The 17,270-nt window shown below is 41.5% G+C and overlaps 2 protein-coding genes across 2 annotated transcripts; both read left to right on the top strand.

Annotated features, from left to right (window-relative positions):
• The first annotated feature begins 225 nt into the window (after positions 1–225).
• On the top strand, positions 226–1,155 carry LOC123785139 (olfactory receptor 4S1). The gene has a single exon (XM_045786851.2). The coding sequence runs from the start codon at positions 226–228 to the stop codon at positions 1,153–1,155; it is 930 nt and encodes a 309-aa protein (XP_045642807.2).
• Positions 1,156–15,267: 14,112 nt separating this feature from the next.
• LOC123785140 (olfactory receptor 4B1-like) lies at positions 15,268–16,200 on the top strand. Its single transcript, XM_045786852.2, has one exon. It carries the CDS (start codon positions 15,271–15,273, stop codon positions 16,198–16,200), a length of 930 nt encoding a protein of 309 aa, XP_045642808.2. The 5' UTR covers positions 15,268–15,270.
• Positions 16,201–17,270: the final 1,070 nt, after the last annotated feature.

A 17,270-nucleotide genomic window follows, 5' to 3' on the forward strand; every position in this document is an offset into this window, starting at 1 on the left:
TACGTAGTGTCAGAATTGAGTTGAATTGTAGGACACTCATGTGGTTTCTGAGAATTGCTTGTAGGTGTGGCGATCTCTTCTCCCTCAATTGCAGTTTGGTGTTAGAACCATTATGAGACCTGAATACAGTTTTCTGATTCCCTGAATTTGGGAAACTTTCTTATATCACACAATTTGTGTCCTTGCAGAGCTAACTACTTTGTTGGTGCTCAGGGCAGAGAAGCCATGGGAGTCAAGAATAACGTGACTGAATTTGTGTTGTTCGGCCTTTTCCAGAGTAGGGAAATGCAGCATGTGTGCTTTGTGGTCTTCTCCCTCTTCCACGTGCTCACTGTCCTGGGGAACCTTCTGGTCATCATCACCATCAATGCCAGCAAGACCCTCAACGCACCCATGTATTTCTTCCTCAGCCACCTGTCTTTTGCCGACATGTGCTATCCATCAGCTACCACACCGAAGATGATTGCTGACACTTTCGTGGAGCACAAGACCATCTCCTTCAATGGTTGCATGACCCAGCTCTTTTCTGCCCACTTCTTTGGTGGCACTGAGATCTTCCTCCTGACAGCCATGGCCTATGACCGCTATGTGGCCATCTGTAGGCCCCTGCACTACGTGACAATCATGGATCGGTGGAAGTGTGGCCTGCTGGCCGGGGCCTCCTGGGTGGCTGGCTTCCTCCATTCCATCCTACAGACCCTTCTCACAGTCCAGCTGCCCTTTTGCGGGCCTAATGAGATCGACAACTTCTTCTGTGATGTTCATCCCTTGCTGAAGCTGGCCTGTGCAGACACTTATGTGGTGGGGCTCATTGTGGTGGCCAACAGTGGCATGATCTCTTTGGTGTCCTTTATCATCCTTGTCATCTCCTATGTGGTCATCTTATTGAACCTGAGAAGCCGGTCATCTGAGGGCAGGCGCAAGGCTCTGTCCACATGTGGCTCACACATCATCACTGTCTTTTTGGTCCTTGTGCCCCCCATGTTCATGTACATTCGTCCCTCCACCACCCTGGCTGCTGACAAGCTTGTCATCCTCTTTAACATTGTCATGCCACCTTTGCTGAACCCTCTGATCTACACGTTGAGGAACAATGAGGTGAAAAATGCCATGAGGAAACTGTTTGGAGTAGAGGGGAGCATGGGGGAGAAGTGACAGTCCAGGGAATCTCAACCAGCCTGGAACTTGGGAAATCTCCCATTTTGTAGCATCTCCAAATTAATGCTTGTAATGACAAATGTATAATAACAATAATAATCCCACATACTCCTTCAACCCTTCATTCATTAAATATTGAGTGTCTGCAATGAGTGAGGCACTGGGGATGCAAATAAGAGCAAGATGTACTCTCTACCCTCAAGGGGGTCACAGTCCAGGAGGTTCTTAGTATGATACTTAAGGGCTCATGCAGGAAGCGTCTGAGGTCTACAAATGAGAGAACGTCTAGGAAGGTTGAGTATCTCATCGACACCATGCCCACAGGAAAAGACCATCTTGCATGCCAACACTGATGTGGGAAACCAAGGCAGAAGGAAACATAGATAATATAAATGTCCCTATAACCTGCGACTCTTTGACAAATACTTGAGGCAGGTGGAGTATAGTTCCTCCAGGAAGCTCCCAACTGTCTTAATGCCTTGCTAGAGGGAAAAATAACCGTGGTGGGAAGATAGAAGGCCTCTGGTATTCTGTGAGTCTTGTTTAGCATATGAAAATACTTTTGTAACTTCCCTTGTCTTTACTGCCTCCATCCCCAAAGTATATATTCAGTTTCCCCTCACAATCCCGGGGCAGCAAGCCGCAGCAGCTCTTTCTGCCCATGGGTCCTGTTCACCTGCTTTTCTAAAATCACTTTTTTTTTTGCACCAAAGACGTCTCAGGAATTCTTTCTTAGCCAGCGGCTGCAGACCCCAACACTACTCCAAAAACACATCACTACTACTTCCCTATCCCAGAAGGAGGAGAAAGGCTTTCCCTCTCCCGTGGCAGCAGCCCAGCCAATGAGAGAGGTCACAGCCCAGCCAATGAAAAGACACTATGCTTAGAACTGCCAGTTTACTCTAATGAACTTTGTGTTTATAATAGCCGCCCCACCCCTTCCTCTATAAAAGAGTTTTTAAGTCCGGTTGCAATTCTCTGCTCCGTAGGAGTTAACCCACTTTTGCTGGCAAGAGAACTGGCAGTTATTTTCAAGGTTAATAACTGAGTGAATGGACACTAAGTAGGATGGACCAGGAGGTTCTGATGGACCAAGGACTGGTGGCGACCTTGGGGATGGACAGTATACCCAGGAAGAGCTAAGTTGTCAGCACTTCTCTCCCTCCAGCAGAGCAGGGACTGTGGTCTCCATGAATCCCCCTCTGTCTTCCTTCATTTTTGCTGCTAGAGGGAGCCAAGTTTATGCAGGGTGGAAATAGGAGAGCTGCACTGAATGTCTTGCTTACTTAATGTTGGTTTGCAAACGGGCCCTTGTAAATGGAGGGCAGGGAGAGACGGAAGAAAGAGGCCGCTCCAGATCAGTTGGTGGCAGGTTTAATGAGCAAGGGATGTTACACACGAGGCTGCCTTGAGTGGCATCCAGGCCAGTAGATCTGTGCACCTGCTGTGAGAATCTTAAAAAGTTTACACGGAGGCCATAACCGGGTTCAGTCCAGATGGTATCACTAACTCTCTCAAGGTGAGTGCTTGGAAGTGGCTGCGGCTGTGGGAAGGTGGGCAGATCAAACATTCCAAGGGGGGTGGTGGTGAGAAGCCTGCATTTGCCTGGATCTAGCTGGAGGGCCAACCAGTGGCCATGACCTCTCAATGACCCCCTCCTCCTCAACCATTAACCATTCACGGGTCATTCACCCCGTGGGGCGTCAATTTCCATGTTTATCAGTAAAGACAGTAACAATACCAGCTGGGAAGGTTGCTTGCTCACATCCTGTGTCAGGGTCTCCTGTGCAGGTGGCTGCCACACTCCTTAGGCCCTTGTCTTCTCTTCCTTTTTGTCTACCTATTCCCCCCCCCCCCCCCCCCCCCGTGTTCCTGCCCTTCTCCTAAGACGCTTAATACCTTAATACTCTTCCTAAACACCAGATGGATTCCTTCACTCCTCAAATGTTTATTGATCACCTAGCTTGTGGTGAGTACGCTCTTTTGTGTTTTCCGTCTGCGTTTGTGTTTATTCGATGCAGGACACTCAGCCCTTAGAGAGGTGGCTGAACTTGGGGAACAAAAAAAGGCCACTGATATGAGAGTGTGGACTAGGGTGGAGCCTGGGGCGGGGTGCGGGTGTACATGAGACATTGGCCCCCAGCCTTGGCTGCACACCTCTGACCCCCTATTTCCAGCAGGCTGCCAGCGGGGAGAGGGCAGTGAAGGTGTCCACGAGGAACAGGTCCTGGGCTTTCTTCCACCTCCAGCCCCTCTTCCTTTCTGCCCTGTGTCCTTCCTGTGGAGGGAGGTCGAGAGACCAAACGCTCCACCTGGCTGGGAAGGTGGGGGGAGGGAGGGGAGGGAGGAAGGAGCCCTTGCACTCCTGAAGCTTCTATGTACATGTGGGATGAAAGTTACTGAATTCTTCCAGGATGCCAGACACTATTGTAAGTGTGTTTAGTGAGTCTTTGTCTCTGGACGGTGAACTTCGCAAGCGTTCCTCGGTTTTGTTTTCTCCCTTCTTAGATGGGACGGGATGGCTGTGGCTGACCGGAGCCAGGTGTTTCCCTCCTACCAGGTTAGTCTCTGGTAAAACCCCAGCAGGCTAGATGCTGGTTAACTAGTTTCTCCTGAGCGCAGGCCTTGGGAAGAACAGGTGTCCTGGTACTTTTAAGAGTCGTTCCTTTTCTGCAACTGCTGGAAACACGAGGGGATTTTTCTCTGATATTTACTGTGGGAACCTGGTTGAACTCCTGTAGGTAAATCTCACGATATCGTGGGCAATGATTTCTACCTGTGAGTCTCTGCTCCGGGAAGCGGCGACCCCTGTCTTCTCCCCAGTCTTGGGGGCAGTGGTTTGCCCTGTGTCCTCCCTCTTGTTGGATCCAAGAGGAGTTGTTGACTTTTCAGCCTGTTCAGCTTTTTTACCTAGCATGGAGTGATGACCTCCAAGCCCCCGAAGTGGGAACTGAACCGGAGTCTCTGTGGTTTGACTGTATTAACCCCTTGCATCCTTGCAACAACCGCATGAAGCAGGGATAACCGTCAGGAGAAATGTGCTCGGGATTGGGCGAGGGTTAGTGCGGAAAAAAGGTTTGTTCTGTTGGATGCCGAACACAAATGCAAATGTAAATTTTGACTATGAGAATAATAGTAATAAAACAGTAATTGACACTTCAAAATGCAATATTCTGAGTTTTCATACATCAGCTTAATCTGTGTTGAATAAATCACCTTCCTTTAAAAGTCCTTGGAAGAATGTGGGAACCTGTATGGCTATTCAGGTGTGAAGATAAATGGAAGCAGAACGAGATGGGCTAAATTACTTACACAGAGTCATGTACGAGGACTTCTAATTGCTAGTTTAGTGCTCTTTCTAATGCTGCCTTCACGTAATATTTTAAAATAAAGTGGAGTGTGTTTTATGTGTGTGCAGGTACATGCATATATGTTCACACAGGTGGAGACAGGTATATAAGAGCTTATACAAGGATGTGTATAAACATGGGTCCGTAGTTACTGGAGGAGATTCGCTATACCAGGTAAAATTTAAAGTTTAGATTCTAAGTGCTTATGTGTACTGGTATTATTCCCTTGGCTTCTTGAAATCCTGTTCTCTTCTATGAGAAAATCCAAGCACTTACGTAATAAAATTCTGAGCACAGAGGTGAATGGAAAGTGATGATTTAGTGATCTTATTATCTCCCTTAACTCCTGTTTGTAGGAGTTTGTCCAACTCTGGGAACCGTTTTAGGGTGTGGGATCACAGGGGTGCTGGGGTGTTACGACAAGGGGGTGTTACTGCTTATGCTGAGGTGGGGAAAGAGGAGGAAATTGGGGTTGGAGGGAGCAGATCGTAGATTTCAGGAGATAGAAGTCTATCTGCATTTCAGTTGGGGGTGTGCCGTGTGAGAACCTGGCTCTGAGAGAAGAGGCCACTGTGTGACACCGTGGGGCACTAGATGGAGAGCCCAGAAACTAGGTTCTAGGTGTGGGGTGATCTCTGCATCCCTCCGTGTTCTCGGGCTTCCATTTCCTGACACACACAGATAAAGAGATTGGCTTGAATCCCTAAGGACCTTCATCTCCGATGTCCTATGAACCTATCTGATTAGGTTATGAGACTATACACTAAATGTGGGTCAATCTTTTTTTTTTCTTCTTCAATTTTATCTTTTGCTTCCTTAGGATCAATTTTGGGAGATATTATAAAAAGAAAACATTTCATATATTTTTCCATAGATTTATGGACTTGACACAATTATTGCCAAGAGAAGAAACATCAAATTAAGGAGATCTAACTGTTTTCCAGTACTCCTCTTCCCTCAGTGAAACCCTGTTTTAATGTTCCTACTTCAGATATTCTGGAAGTTGTAAATAGATAAAGCTCATTGGCTGGACACTCAGCCACTCACTTTTAGGCTTTCTTTAAACTCTCTTTAATAACTTTTATTTTCTCAGCTGTCATTCACCCTCCAGTAGAGTTTCCCATTTGTCGTGGTTTTGGGGAGGGGACTATGAGCTCCTTCTTGGAGGTTGAAAGTATCCGGAGTGAAGGCAGCAAAGGAAATTGGGCTAGAGGTTAGATACTTCTCCACCCCTGCCCTGCGGCTCGTATCTTTCATGAAAGTAATTTTTTCTTATCAACTTTTAAAAATCTTTGATACAAAGGAATACATTATATAAAATATGTATTTATTTATTTTACTTTTTATTTTTTAAAGATTTAATTATTTGTCAGAGAGAGAAAGAAAGTGTGAGCACAAGCAGGGGGAGGAGGAGAGGGAGAAGAGGACTCCCCACTGAGCAGGGAGCCCAATGTGGGACTTGATCCCAGGACCCTGGGTTTGTGACCTGAGCTGAAGGCAGATGCTTAACTGACTGAGCCACTCAGATGTCCCTAAAATATGTCTGTTATAAACATAATTATTTAGTGGACATCCATGAATTTAATACCCAACACAAGAACTAAAACATTCCCAGTCATTTGTATCGTATTTGTAAATTTCCATTATTGTTAGTGCTTTTTGTGCCTTAAGAAATAGTTTCTTAAGTCAAGGTAAAGATATTAATATTTTATTCCAAAAAGTTTATTTCAAAAGTTTTTAAAAAAGGGTTTTATTTATTAGGGAGAGAGTGTGCGTGCACACAAGAGGGGAGAGGGAGAAGCAGGCTTCCTGCTGAGCAGGGAACCCGATGTGGGGCTTGATCCCAGGACCCTGGGATCATGACCTGGGCTGAGAGCAGATACTTAACGCACTGTGCCACCCAAGTGCCCCAAAATTGTGCCTTTTCATTTAATTTCTTGTTTTATTTAAAATTGATGATTGGGCATTGTGGAGGAAAGGATTCAATTTTATTTTTTCCCATGTGGAAAACCAGATATTCCATCATTTATTGAATAGATCTTTTCTCCATTCATCTACATATATGTCATCTTCTGACATATATCAAATTTCTACATTTGCCTGAGTCTGTTTCTGGGCCAACCCTACACTTTCTTAATTACTATAGTTTATGTTTTGATATCTAGCAGGGCAAATTTCTGTAACTTGTTCTTTTTTAAAAATATCTTGTCTGTTTTGAGTCCTTTATCTTCTAGATAATTTTAAATCTAAATTGTCAAATTCCACAAAATAACTTCTTGGGATTTTGTTTGGCACTGTATCATATCTATAGATCACTTTGGGAAGAACTTACATTCATAAGTATGGGATAACTCTGATTTGGTTATGTGTTGCTGTAAACAAAGTCCTCTGGAAAATCTAAAGGCATAGAGTTCTGTGACTAATAAGTGGCGTATTAAACATTTGTTCCCAGGGGAACTGTAAAGGGAGTAGAGGAAGCAGGACAGAGAGAAGTAGAAACAAGGATGCAGTTTCAGGTGAATTCCAGCAGATGGTCACTTAGGCTGATTTTGCAGGAGAACTCTGGTGTGTAAATTATACCTGGAGTTTGATTAGAAGTAAGTAGAAGTAAGTGGAGGGGGGTGGGGGAATGGGATAGGCTGGTGATGGGTAGTAAGGAGGGCACGTATTGCATGGTGCACTGGGTGTTATACGCAACTAATGAATCATGAAACTTTACATCAAAAACCAGGGATGTTCTGTATGGTGACTAACATAATATAATAAAGAAACATTTTTTTTTTTTTTAAAGAAGGAGTTTTAGACATTAGCGAAGGCTTTCTGTGGGGTTGGTTGGGGCATAAATTCCCAGACACTTCTGTGTGTCTGCTATATAGAGAAAATCGACCTCCAGCACAAGGGCAATATGGGCAACTGTTGGCAGTGAAAGTACATAAAGGTTGTGGGTTAAAAAAAAAAAAGGGCTAGAAAGAGATATGGACAAGGATAGGGACAGACCTTGACATTCTTTGCCATGCTCTTCTTTATTTCGGTGTTCTTTAATGTTTTAAATCAAGTTGGTAGATTTTTGCATCCAGCTCCTTGGGTTAGATGTATTCTTAGGAACCTTATGGCTTTGCTGCTATTGTAAATAACATTTTTATTTTTTCCAGATTTATTTACATATAGTTTACATATAACATTGTGTAAATTTAAGGCATACAAGGTGTTGGTTTGATACATTTATATATTGCAAATAGATTACCATCATAGCATTAGCCAAAACCTCCATCCTGTCGTGTACTTGCCATTTCCTGTTTGTGTAAGGACATTTAAGATTTACTCTTAGCAACTTTCAAGTATATAAAACGGTATTATTAAGCATATCAACATACTCTGCATTAGATCTCTAGAGCTTGTTAATCTTATAACTGAAAGTTTGTTCCCTTTGACAAATATCTCCCCATTTCCTTGATCCCCCAGCCCCTCATACCCACTACTGTGCTGTTTCTGAGGGGTTTTTTTTAGATTTACGTGTAAGTGATACATTATTTGTCTTCCACTGTTTGACTCATTTCACTTAGCATAATGTCCTTAAGGACAACCCACGTTGATGAAATGACAAGATTTCATTCTTTCTCATGGCTGAGTAATATCCCATTGTTTAATATGTATCGCATTTCTTCATCCATTCATCTGTTACCAGCCATTAGACTGATTCCGTATCTTGGCTATTACGAATAATGCTGCAATAAACATGGGAGTGCAGATATCTCCCTGATATGCTGTTTTCCTTTCTTTGGTTGAATACCTAGAAGGAGGAATGCTGGTTCATATAGTAATTCTATTTTTAAATTTTTTTTTTGAGGAACGTTCAACTGTTTTCCATAGTGGCCTGTACCAATTTACAGTTCTGCCAACAGTGCACAAGGATTCTCTTTACATCCTTGCCAACACTTGTTATTTCTTGTCTTTTTGATAATAGTTAGTAGGGGTGAGGCCATAGCTCTTTGTGGTTTTGATTTGCGTTTCTTCAGTGATCAGTGATGTTGAGCACCTGTTTATGTACCTGTTGACTATTTGTATGTCTTCTTTGGAAAACTATTCATTTCTCTGTTCAACTATTTATTTATTTATTTATTTATTTATTTATATTTTACTATTTAGCTATTTAGCTATTGAGTTGAATGAGTTCTTTATATATTTTGGATACCAACCCTTTATCAGGTGTAGGATTTATAAGTGTTTTCTCTAATTCTATAGGTTGCTTTTTCATTTTTTTGGTTTCCTTTACTGTGCATAAGATTTTAGTTTGGTATAGTCCCACTTGTTTATTTTTGCTTTTTTGTCTTTACTTGCTTGTGTGTGTGTGTGTGTGTGTGTGTGATCAAAAACATTGCCAAGACCTATGTCAAGGAGTATTCTTCTAAGTTTTCCTTATGATTTTTATGGTTTCAAGTCTTATGTTTTAGTCTTTAATCCATTTGAATTGATATATGTATGTGTATGGTAGGAAGGGGCCCAGTTTCATTCGTTTTCTATGTGGCTGTCCAGATTTCCAAACACCATTTATTGAGGGAGACTCTCCTATCTCCATTGTATATTCTTGGTGTCTTGTCATAAATTTAATACCATGTATACGTGAGTTTATTCCTGGGTTCTCCAATCTGTTCCATTGATCTATGTGTCTGTAACGAAGTTGAAATAAAAATGATGCTTCCAGCTTTGTTCTTCCTGAAGATTTTTTTGGCTGTAGAGGGTTTATTTGTTTCCATACAAATTTTAGGACTGATTTGTATATTTCTGTGCAAAATGTCATTGCAGTTATGTTGGGGATTGCATTGAATTTGTAGATTACTTTGAGTAGTATGGATATTTTAATATTTATTGTTTCAATCTATGAGAATGGAATATCTTCTCATTTATATGTGTCTCTAATGTTTTTCATCGATGTCTTATAGTTTTCAGTGCACAGATTTTCACCAACTTGGTTAAAATTTTTCCAAAGTATTGTATTCTCTTGGATGCCATCATAGATGGGATTTTTCCTTAATTTCTTTTTCAGATAGTTCCATTATTAATGTATAGATGCACAATTGAGTTTTGTATATTTTGTATCTTGCAACTTTACTGAATTTATTTATTAGTTCTAACAGTTGGCTGTTATTTTTTTCCATACAAATTTTGGGACTGTTTTTTTATTTCTTTGCAAAATGCCATTGGAATTATGACAGGGATTGCATTGAATCTGTAGATTGCTTTGGGTAGTATGGACTAAGTCAACAAGATTTAATGAGCATGAGTTATATGTCAGACATCGATAGAGGGTGAGGTGCTAGGATCTAAGTGACGTATACGTGTAGCTATTAGATTCATTCGATATTAGAATTGGAATTAGAACGGGAAGGTATGATGGGGATAATCCAGCTGCACTCTGTCATCGTAGGTAGAAGCAGAACCAGGAAAGAGTGAGAAGTGGAGAGGGGAATGATGTGTTCAAGTTAGGTAGGTAATCACTTATGACCAGAGCTAGTGCTCAGCTGTCCTGGCCCCCGTCCAGTCCTTGCTTTCCTTTCTACTCATTCTCCTTTTCATTCTCAGTAGTTCTGTCTGGAAAAAGGTTTATGTCCTTCCTTCAACTTTCTTCTCTTTATTATTCTTTATATTCTCTTTTATAGTTATTTGGTGCAAAAATTTTACAGAAATCTCACTAAACTAATTGAAGCAGATTTTGAAAATTCCTAATCATAGTTTATTTGGCAACGTTTCACCCAAGAGAAAAGAAATTCCATGGGGGAAGTTGTTCCCTTGATCATAGTGTGTGTGGCTTAATTTATTTTAAATAGTTCAAGGATCTAATCATTTAATCAGAACCCTTGGACTCTGTGGGTGGGTATGTTTTCTACATAAAAAACCAGCCTCTTAAATTCTCTGAGTTTGCTGATTTATGTGGCTTTTGTTTATTTCTTAGAGATTATCCAAATATCAACCCAGATCCAGATCTTCTGAACTTTCCTTTTCTGTGATTCATCTTAGATGCCATCTATTTGTTTTCTAAAAGCTCCCTGGAACATGGTGTTTTCTTGTTGGGAGCAAGATCTGATTTTCACAGAAACAGCAGCCATCCGGCATGTTCAGATGGTAGCTTAGTGTTGTTAAAAGAGCCTGATTTCTGAGTGAGTAGCTTGGCAAGTATCTAGTGTGTGGCTTTGGGAAGCAGTGAATCTCTCAGCTTCTGTCACTTCACTGTGAATAAAGGCAGTTAGAGCAAAAGGTCTGTAAAATTTTCAGCAGCGCTCTCAGGGGCTTAGTTGAGTGTGACCTGGACTTCGCTTGTTGGGACCTTCAGTGAAAAATCAGCTGGGTGGGGAATATTAGCCAAAGCACCTTACTGTCCAGGGACCAGGATTCTCAGAGAGGAATCCAATGCTCCAACCTGTCTTAGTTTCCCCAACCAGATCTTCACCTTCAGAACGATCTATTCCAACAGAGTGACTACTTTCATGCTGAATTGGAGGCACCTGAGTATGTCTGAGATCCATCTGACCTAATTCCCTGTTCTAAGGTGGAACAAAACCTCACCAGATTTTCTGATCTAAAGGTAGGTGATGTGGCTGGAAAGAAGGTACAAAGTCAGCCATAGGATGTTGCGGGAAGATAACCTGTGGCTTAAAGAAAGGAATTTTCATTTGTAAATGAGGTGGTTTGGTTTGGAGAAATTTTGGGGAGTGTGGGTAGAGGATGAGGCTATGAATCAAATTTATTTTTTAAATTTAAATTCAATTAGCCAACATATAGTACATCATTAATTTCTGATGTAGCATTCAGTGATTCATTAGTGGCATATAACACCCAGGGCTCATCGCATCATGTGCCCTCTTTAATGCCCATCACCCACTTACCCCATGCCCCCACCTTCCTCCCTTTCCACAGCCCTCAGTTTGTTTCCCAGGGTCAAGAGTCTCTCATGGTTTGTCTACCTCTCTGATTTCTTCCCATTCAATTTTCCCTCCCTTCCCCTGCGATCCTCTGCTCTGTTTCAGAATATTCCACATATAAGTGAAACCATATGATAATTGTCTTTCTCTGATTGACTTATTTCACTTAGCATAATACCCTCCAGGTCCATCCATGTTGATGTAAATGGTAGGTATTCATCCTTTCTGATGGCTGAGTAACATTCCATCGTATATGTGAACCACCTCTTCTTTATCCATTCATCCGGCTCCTTCCACAGTTTGGCTATTGTGGACGTTGCCGCTATGAACTTTGGGGTACAGATGCCCCTTCTTTTCACTACGTCTGTATCTTTGGGGTATTTATTTGTTTTTATTGTTAAATATACAGAACATAAAATTTGATGATTTTAAAGTCCTTTAAAGTTTTGGGATTCTGTGAGGTATCTTTTGGGAATGATGAGGTGAGAGCGTGTGATTGGGATGGAGATTTCATTAGGTCATCTGAGATCAGCCACATTGGTACATCAGGTTCTCTCTTAGGATTGGCTCTGGGTGTTGTCTGCATTCTGTCATTCGGCTCTGGTCCAGAGTCCAGCAGGTCACCTGATGTGGAGTCTGCATGCTCACGTGCTGATTTAGGCTTTGACATGCTCATCACATTTTCTTTCCATGCCCCTTGGTGGGGAGAGAGGAGATACTTTTTTACCAACTCTGTAGGACAGTTGGGAATGGCTGGTGGTAGGTAGCAAAGAGAGGAATAAATGCAGAAAAGACAGAGGTGACAGGAAAAGGTAGTTTTTTTTTTTTTAAAAAGAAAGACTATCAGATATTCTATCTCCTCAGGATAAAGCCTAGAAGAACTTGGCCTGACATGATTTCTTTCTTGTCTCTGAGTGATCTCTGAAATTGGTCTTATCATATTTTCCTTAATTCCAGGAATGGATAATAAAATAAGTAGTTAGTTCATGCTCAGATAAAAGGTATATGTTTGTGTAGGCAAATATACCTCAGACCTCTAATGAAAGGGCATATTTAATTTTAACTCTTATGTGTTATGTACTTAGAAATTATACATGGTAGTGGTTATAGAGCATGGGATCAATGCAGCTGCTTGGATTGGAATCCTGACTCCACTCCTGTGTAACCTCTGGCCACGTAATTCGCTTATCTTTGATTCTGTTTCCTCATAGGTATAAAAAGGGGTGATAATAATAATACCCACAACACATGTTTGTTGTGAGAGTTAAATATATTAACGTATATAGAGCACTTCTAAATATATGGCACAAGTACTATTGCAAGGCTAGCTATCATTATTCATGAAAAATGCAGTTAATAATAAAGATTTAAGAACATGAAGCAGATAATTTTTGATTATTATGATGGTATATTTCTTAGTAGAAGAAACAGTCCCAGAAGCTACAATTCTAAAATGATCTGTTAATTTCTATAAAATTATGTGGTATGAGAATGTACCATAGGAGCACAAAGGAGAGAAGATATTATTCCTGTTGTAGTGAGGTTCTTTGTGCAAGTAGGAAGGAGGAAAACTAAACACAGAGAAGGGAGAAAGGACACGTTGGAGTAGGAAATAGCTGGATAACTGCCATTTGGGAATAACACGGGTGCAAAAATCAGCAATGGCCAGTTCAAGCAGGACCTGGAATCCATGCTAAGAATATTGTAATTTAGGCTGTAGGCAATAGGGAGATATTGATAGACTTTAGGTATTGATAGATTGATAGATTTTAGAGATGTAACAGAACCAGATTTCCATTGAAGGATAAGCACCAAAGTATTTTCAAATGCTCAGGGAGGAGAAGATACAGATGGGGCGGAGTATTACAGGGAAGCTTCGCTGAACACGAAGGTGGGTAGTGTTGGAAGGACAAGGACAGGGTATTGTGGCGAAGGGAGCCTTCATGGTGGGAACGAGCAGGGTGGGCTGTGGGATAGGAAGAGTTCATGAACAGAGGTGAGTCAAAGCTTAGTGGGTAAGAGGGTGATTGCTGGGATGGCTCAGTCTGTGAAAGTATTTAAAAGTGAGTTTGAGGAGTTCAGGTTTCCCCCTGGCTATTCCCATGCAGGGGAGGCTCTGAGGAACGAAGGGTCTAGGACACAATTTTCTGCCTGCACTGTGTGGGATGGTTGGGCGGGAGCATCTGAAGACGAAGAGGTGTTGGTAATTTGGTTATCTGCTGATAACATGTGAAAAGGGGTGGCAGGAAGAATGGAGAGAAAAGGGACGTTGTGGGGGGATGGTTTAATGAGAAATTCATGGGCTGTGGTGATGACTGGTGTGGAAATGAAAGGGAGTCATGGATCAAATATGCTATCAGAGCTACAGCCTGGGTAGCTTGAAGGGTTTTATGAGCATTTGATTATTAGTGAGTCTTAAAATCTTTTCATATGTATCCTGATCTTTTTACTTATTTTGTGAATCACCTGTTTATATCCTTTGCCCATTTTCTATTGGGATACAGGTATATTTCTTACAGAAGATTGTTTTCACATTGGGTTTATTAAGCCTTTCTCTAGTGTTTCTCTCCCTCTAGAATGCTAATTTCTTTATTGTTTTTAAGGTTCAGTGACTTTATTTAGTTTTAAACTTCAGCATGTGGGCTTGGCTGAGGAATTCTGACACATACTCCTTTATTTCAGTGTGTAACACTGACTTTTGCTTTCTCTGTTGATTCTGGTCCTTGCTGTTCAGGTGTGTTTTTAATTCTTCATAAGTATATTTCTTGCAAATTTTAGTATGAAATCAGAGTTAAGGGGAAGAACAATGAGAATAACATTTAGAGCAGAGAATCAAGGTGCTCATGCTTTTTCATCCATGTTTTTCATGGGTCATATGTGGTGGAAAAACTTCCCAACATGGCACCTTAATCTAGAGACTATTGTTTTCAATCACATGACATTTTTAGCTTGGGGTGTGTATCAGATCTGTATTTATTCTGTATAGTTTAGTGTGTTTATACATATATTAGAGGTGCTCAGTAATTATCTGTTCAGGGGAGTAACTCATGGAGACATCTTAAGTCTTGTATAGTTTGCTGCTGATTACCAACGTGGAACCATAGCAGGCAGGCTGGCCGGTCATAACGATGCTCTTGGAGGACGAGCTCTCGAGTTCAGGATCTCTCAGTAGTTTGCTTAGTGGGGCAAGAGATGGGAAAGTGTTGGTGAAATGGAGACAAACGAGTAAGTTGAAGCATCTCCAGAGGATTTGAACACCTGTTATACAAACGCAGTTATGGAAGCTGCAGACCGGTGAAAGAATCTGACCTGAGTGAGTTGAAGACTGGTATAATTAAGAGAACCATACTCAGGACCTATTGGAAAGGGAAGAATTATTAGTGGGAAGATGTTCCCTGAGGCAGAGTTGAAGGAAACAAGGAATTTAGGAGAAGAGTCTCATGAGGTTTTCCCAACAGAAGAGAGCTATCAAAATACAATGAAGATAATAAAGGTTATGAACTTGAACAGCCCCCAAACTCAGAATGTCTTATAGTGAACTGGAAAGAATCCTGGCTGAAGTCAGAAAGCCTAGTTCTGAGGCTCAGAATTCACCACTTTCTGTGTGATCTTGGGGGAATTGCCATCTCTCTGAACCTTAATTTTCTAATATATAAAGTTGTTAGATTGCTAATATTTAATGCTGAATGAGTACATATGGGCTAAATGAATGAGTGGTAGTTAGTGTATTGTAAAGTGGGTTACACTGTCTAACATGCTATAAATGAGGTGAATTGGTTGCAGTCAGTGTTTGTTTTATTGCAGGTCTCTCATGACCTTGTGTCCAGAACACCTGATTGGATTCCATGGCGAATACAAATAACGTGACTGAGTTAATTATCGTCGGTCTTTTCCAGGATCCAGAGGTGCAGAGAGTGTGTTTTGTGGTGTTTCTTCTCGTGTACCTGGCCACAGTGGTGGGCAATGGCCTCATTGTGCTGACAGTCAATGTCAGTAAGAGTCTGCATTCCCCCATGTACTTCTTCCTTAGCTACCTGTCCCTGGTGGAGATCTCTTACTCCTCTACTGTTGTCCCTAAGTTCATCACAGACTTACTTGCCAAGATTAAAACCATTTCCCTGGAGGGCTGTGTGGCTCAGATATTCTTCTTCCATTTCTTTGGGGTCACTGAGATCTTCCTGCTCACGGTAATGGCCTATGACCGCTATGTGGCCATCTGCAAACCCCTTCACTATACAACCATCATGAGCCGGTTTGTGTGTCGCCTTCTGGTGGCTGGCTCCTGGCTTGGGGGCATAATTCACTCTACAGTCCAGATTCTTGTTGCTGTTCAGCTGCCCTTCTGTGGTCCTAATGTGATTGACCACTACTTTTGTGACCTCCATCCCTTATTCAAGCTTGCCTGCACTGACACTTCTGTGGAGGGGGTTATTGTGTTGGCCAACAGTGGCTTAATCTCTGTTTTCTCCTTCCTCATCTTGGTGTCCTCCTATATTGTCATCCTGTTCAACTTGAGGAATCATTCTGCAGAGGGGAAGCGGAAAGCCCTCTCCACCTGTGCCTCTCACATCACAGTGGTCCTCTTGTTCTTTGGACCTGCCATCTTCCTCTACATGCGACCCTCTTCCACCTTCACTGAGGACAAACTGGTGGCCGTGTTCTACACAGTTGTCACCCCCATGCTGAACCCCATTATCTACACACTCAGAAACGCAGAAGTAAAAAATGCCACGAGGAAACTGTGGAGGAAGAAAATGAACTCAGGAGTGGAGTAAAAATTAAAATGTGAACAAAATTATGAAGAACAGGACCAAATATGCATTCTGTTTTTGGTCAACTCTAAAGAATAGAACAAAGTTAACTTATTCATATTTTTTGTGATAGTTTGATGACACCTTACACTCCATGTTATCAGTCATAGCTCTTTCATTGTTGTATTTTGGAGAATTTAAAATTGAGCCGCACTTTTCCTCTTCTTCTGTTGTCCATAGTGCATAGCGCACAGACTTCAGGAGGGATCATCTAGACCGGAATTCCCACCCTATCATCTTCTACCTGTACAACCTTGGGTTCATGCATTTTACCTCTTGGTGTTAGCATGCTGTGGTGTGTGGGAAGTCTTTGGTGCTTGGAGACAGAAGTTTGTTTTGCTTTGTCTTTTCCTACCAATGTGATCTTGTGGGAGTCTCAGGAAAGCATTTCTACTTCATTTGGTGTACCTACCTCATTAATCTAATTCTAATGCCTGAAGTTCCATAGTAGGAGCTTTATTTCATGACAGTAGGGCATTGCTAGAATGGCCATGTCTCTTGGAGGTGAAATACAAACACATTTGTCATATCTTCTTGATGAATTGATTTCTTTATCATTATATAGTTATCTTTTTTGTCCTTTGTTCCATTTTTGGCTTAAAATCTATTGTGTCTGATATAAGTGTCGCAACCCCTGCTTTCTTTTGTTTTCCATGTGCATGGAATTTCTTTTCTATTGATTTACTTTGAGCCCATACTTGCCCCTACATCTGAAGTGTATCTCCTGTAGGCACATAGTTGGGTCTTTTTTTTCCTTATTCAAATCAGTCACCATGTGCTTTTTGATTGGATTGAATCCCTTAACATTTAGAGTGAATTATTGATATGTGAGACTAATGTCTATCTTATTAATTGCTTTCTGGCTGTTTTGTATTTCCATTGTTTCTTCTTCTGTTTCTGCCTACCTTTGTAACTTGGTGATTTTCTGTGGTGGTGTGGTTTTGAGAATCTACTCTGGGTTTTTGCTTTGTTTTTACCACGAGGGTTACATGAAATACCTTATAGAGAAAACAATCCATTTTAAGTTGATAGCA

Source organism: Ursus americanus, chromosome 24, assembly GCF_024610735.1.
Source record: "Ursus americanus isolate L20-20 chromosome 24, mUrsAme1.1.p, whole genome shotgun sequence".
NCBI classification, from domain to species: domain Eukaryota; kingdom Metazoa; phylum Chordata; class Mammalia; order Carnivora; family Ursidae; genus Ursus; species Ursus americanus.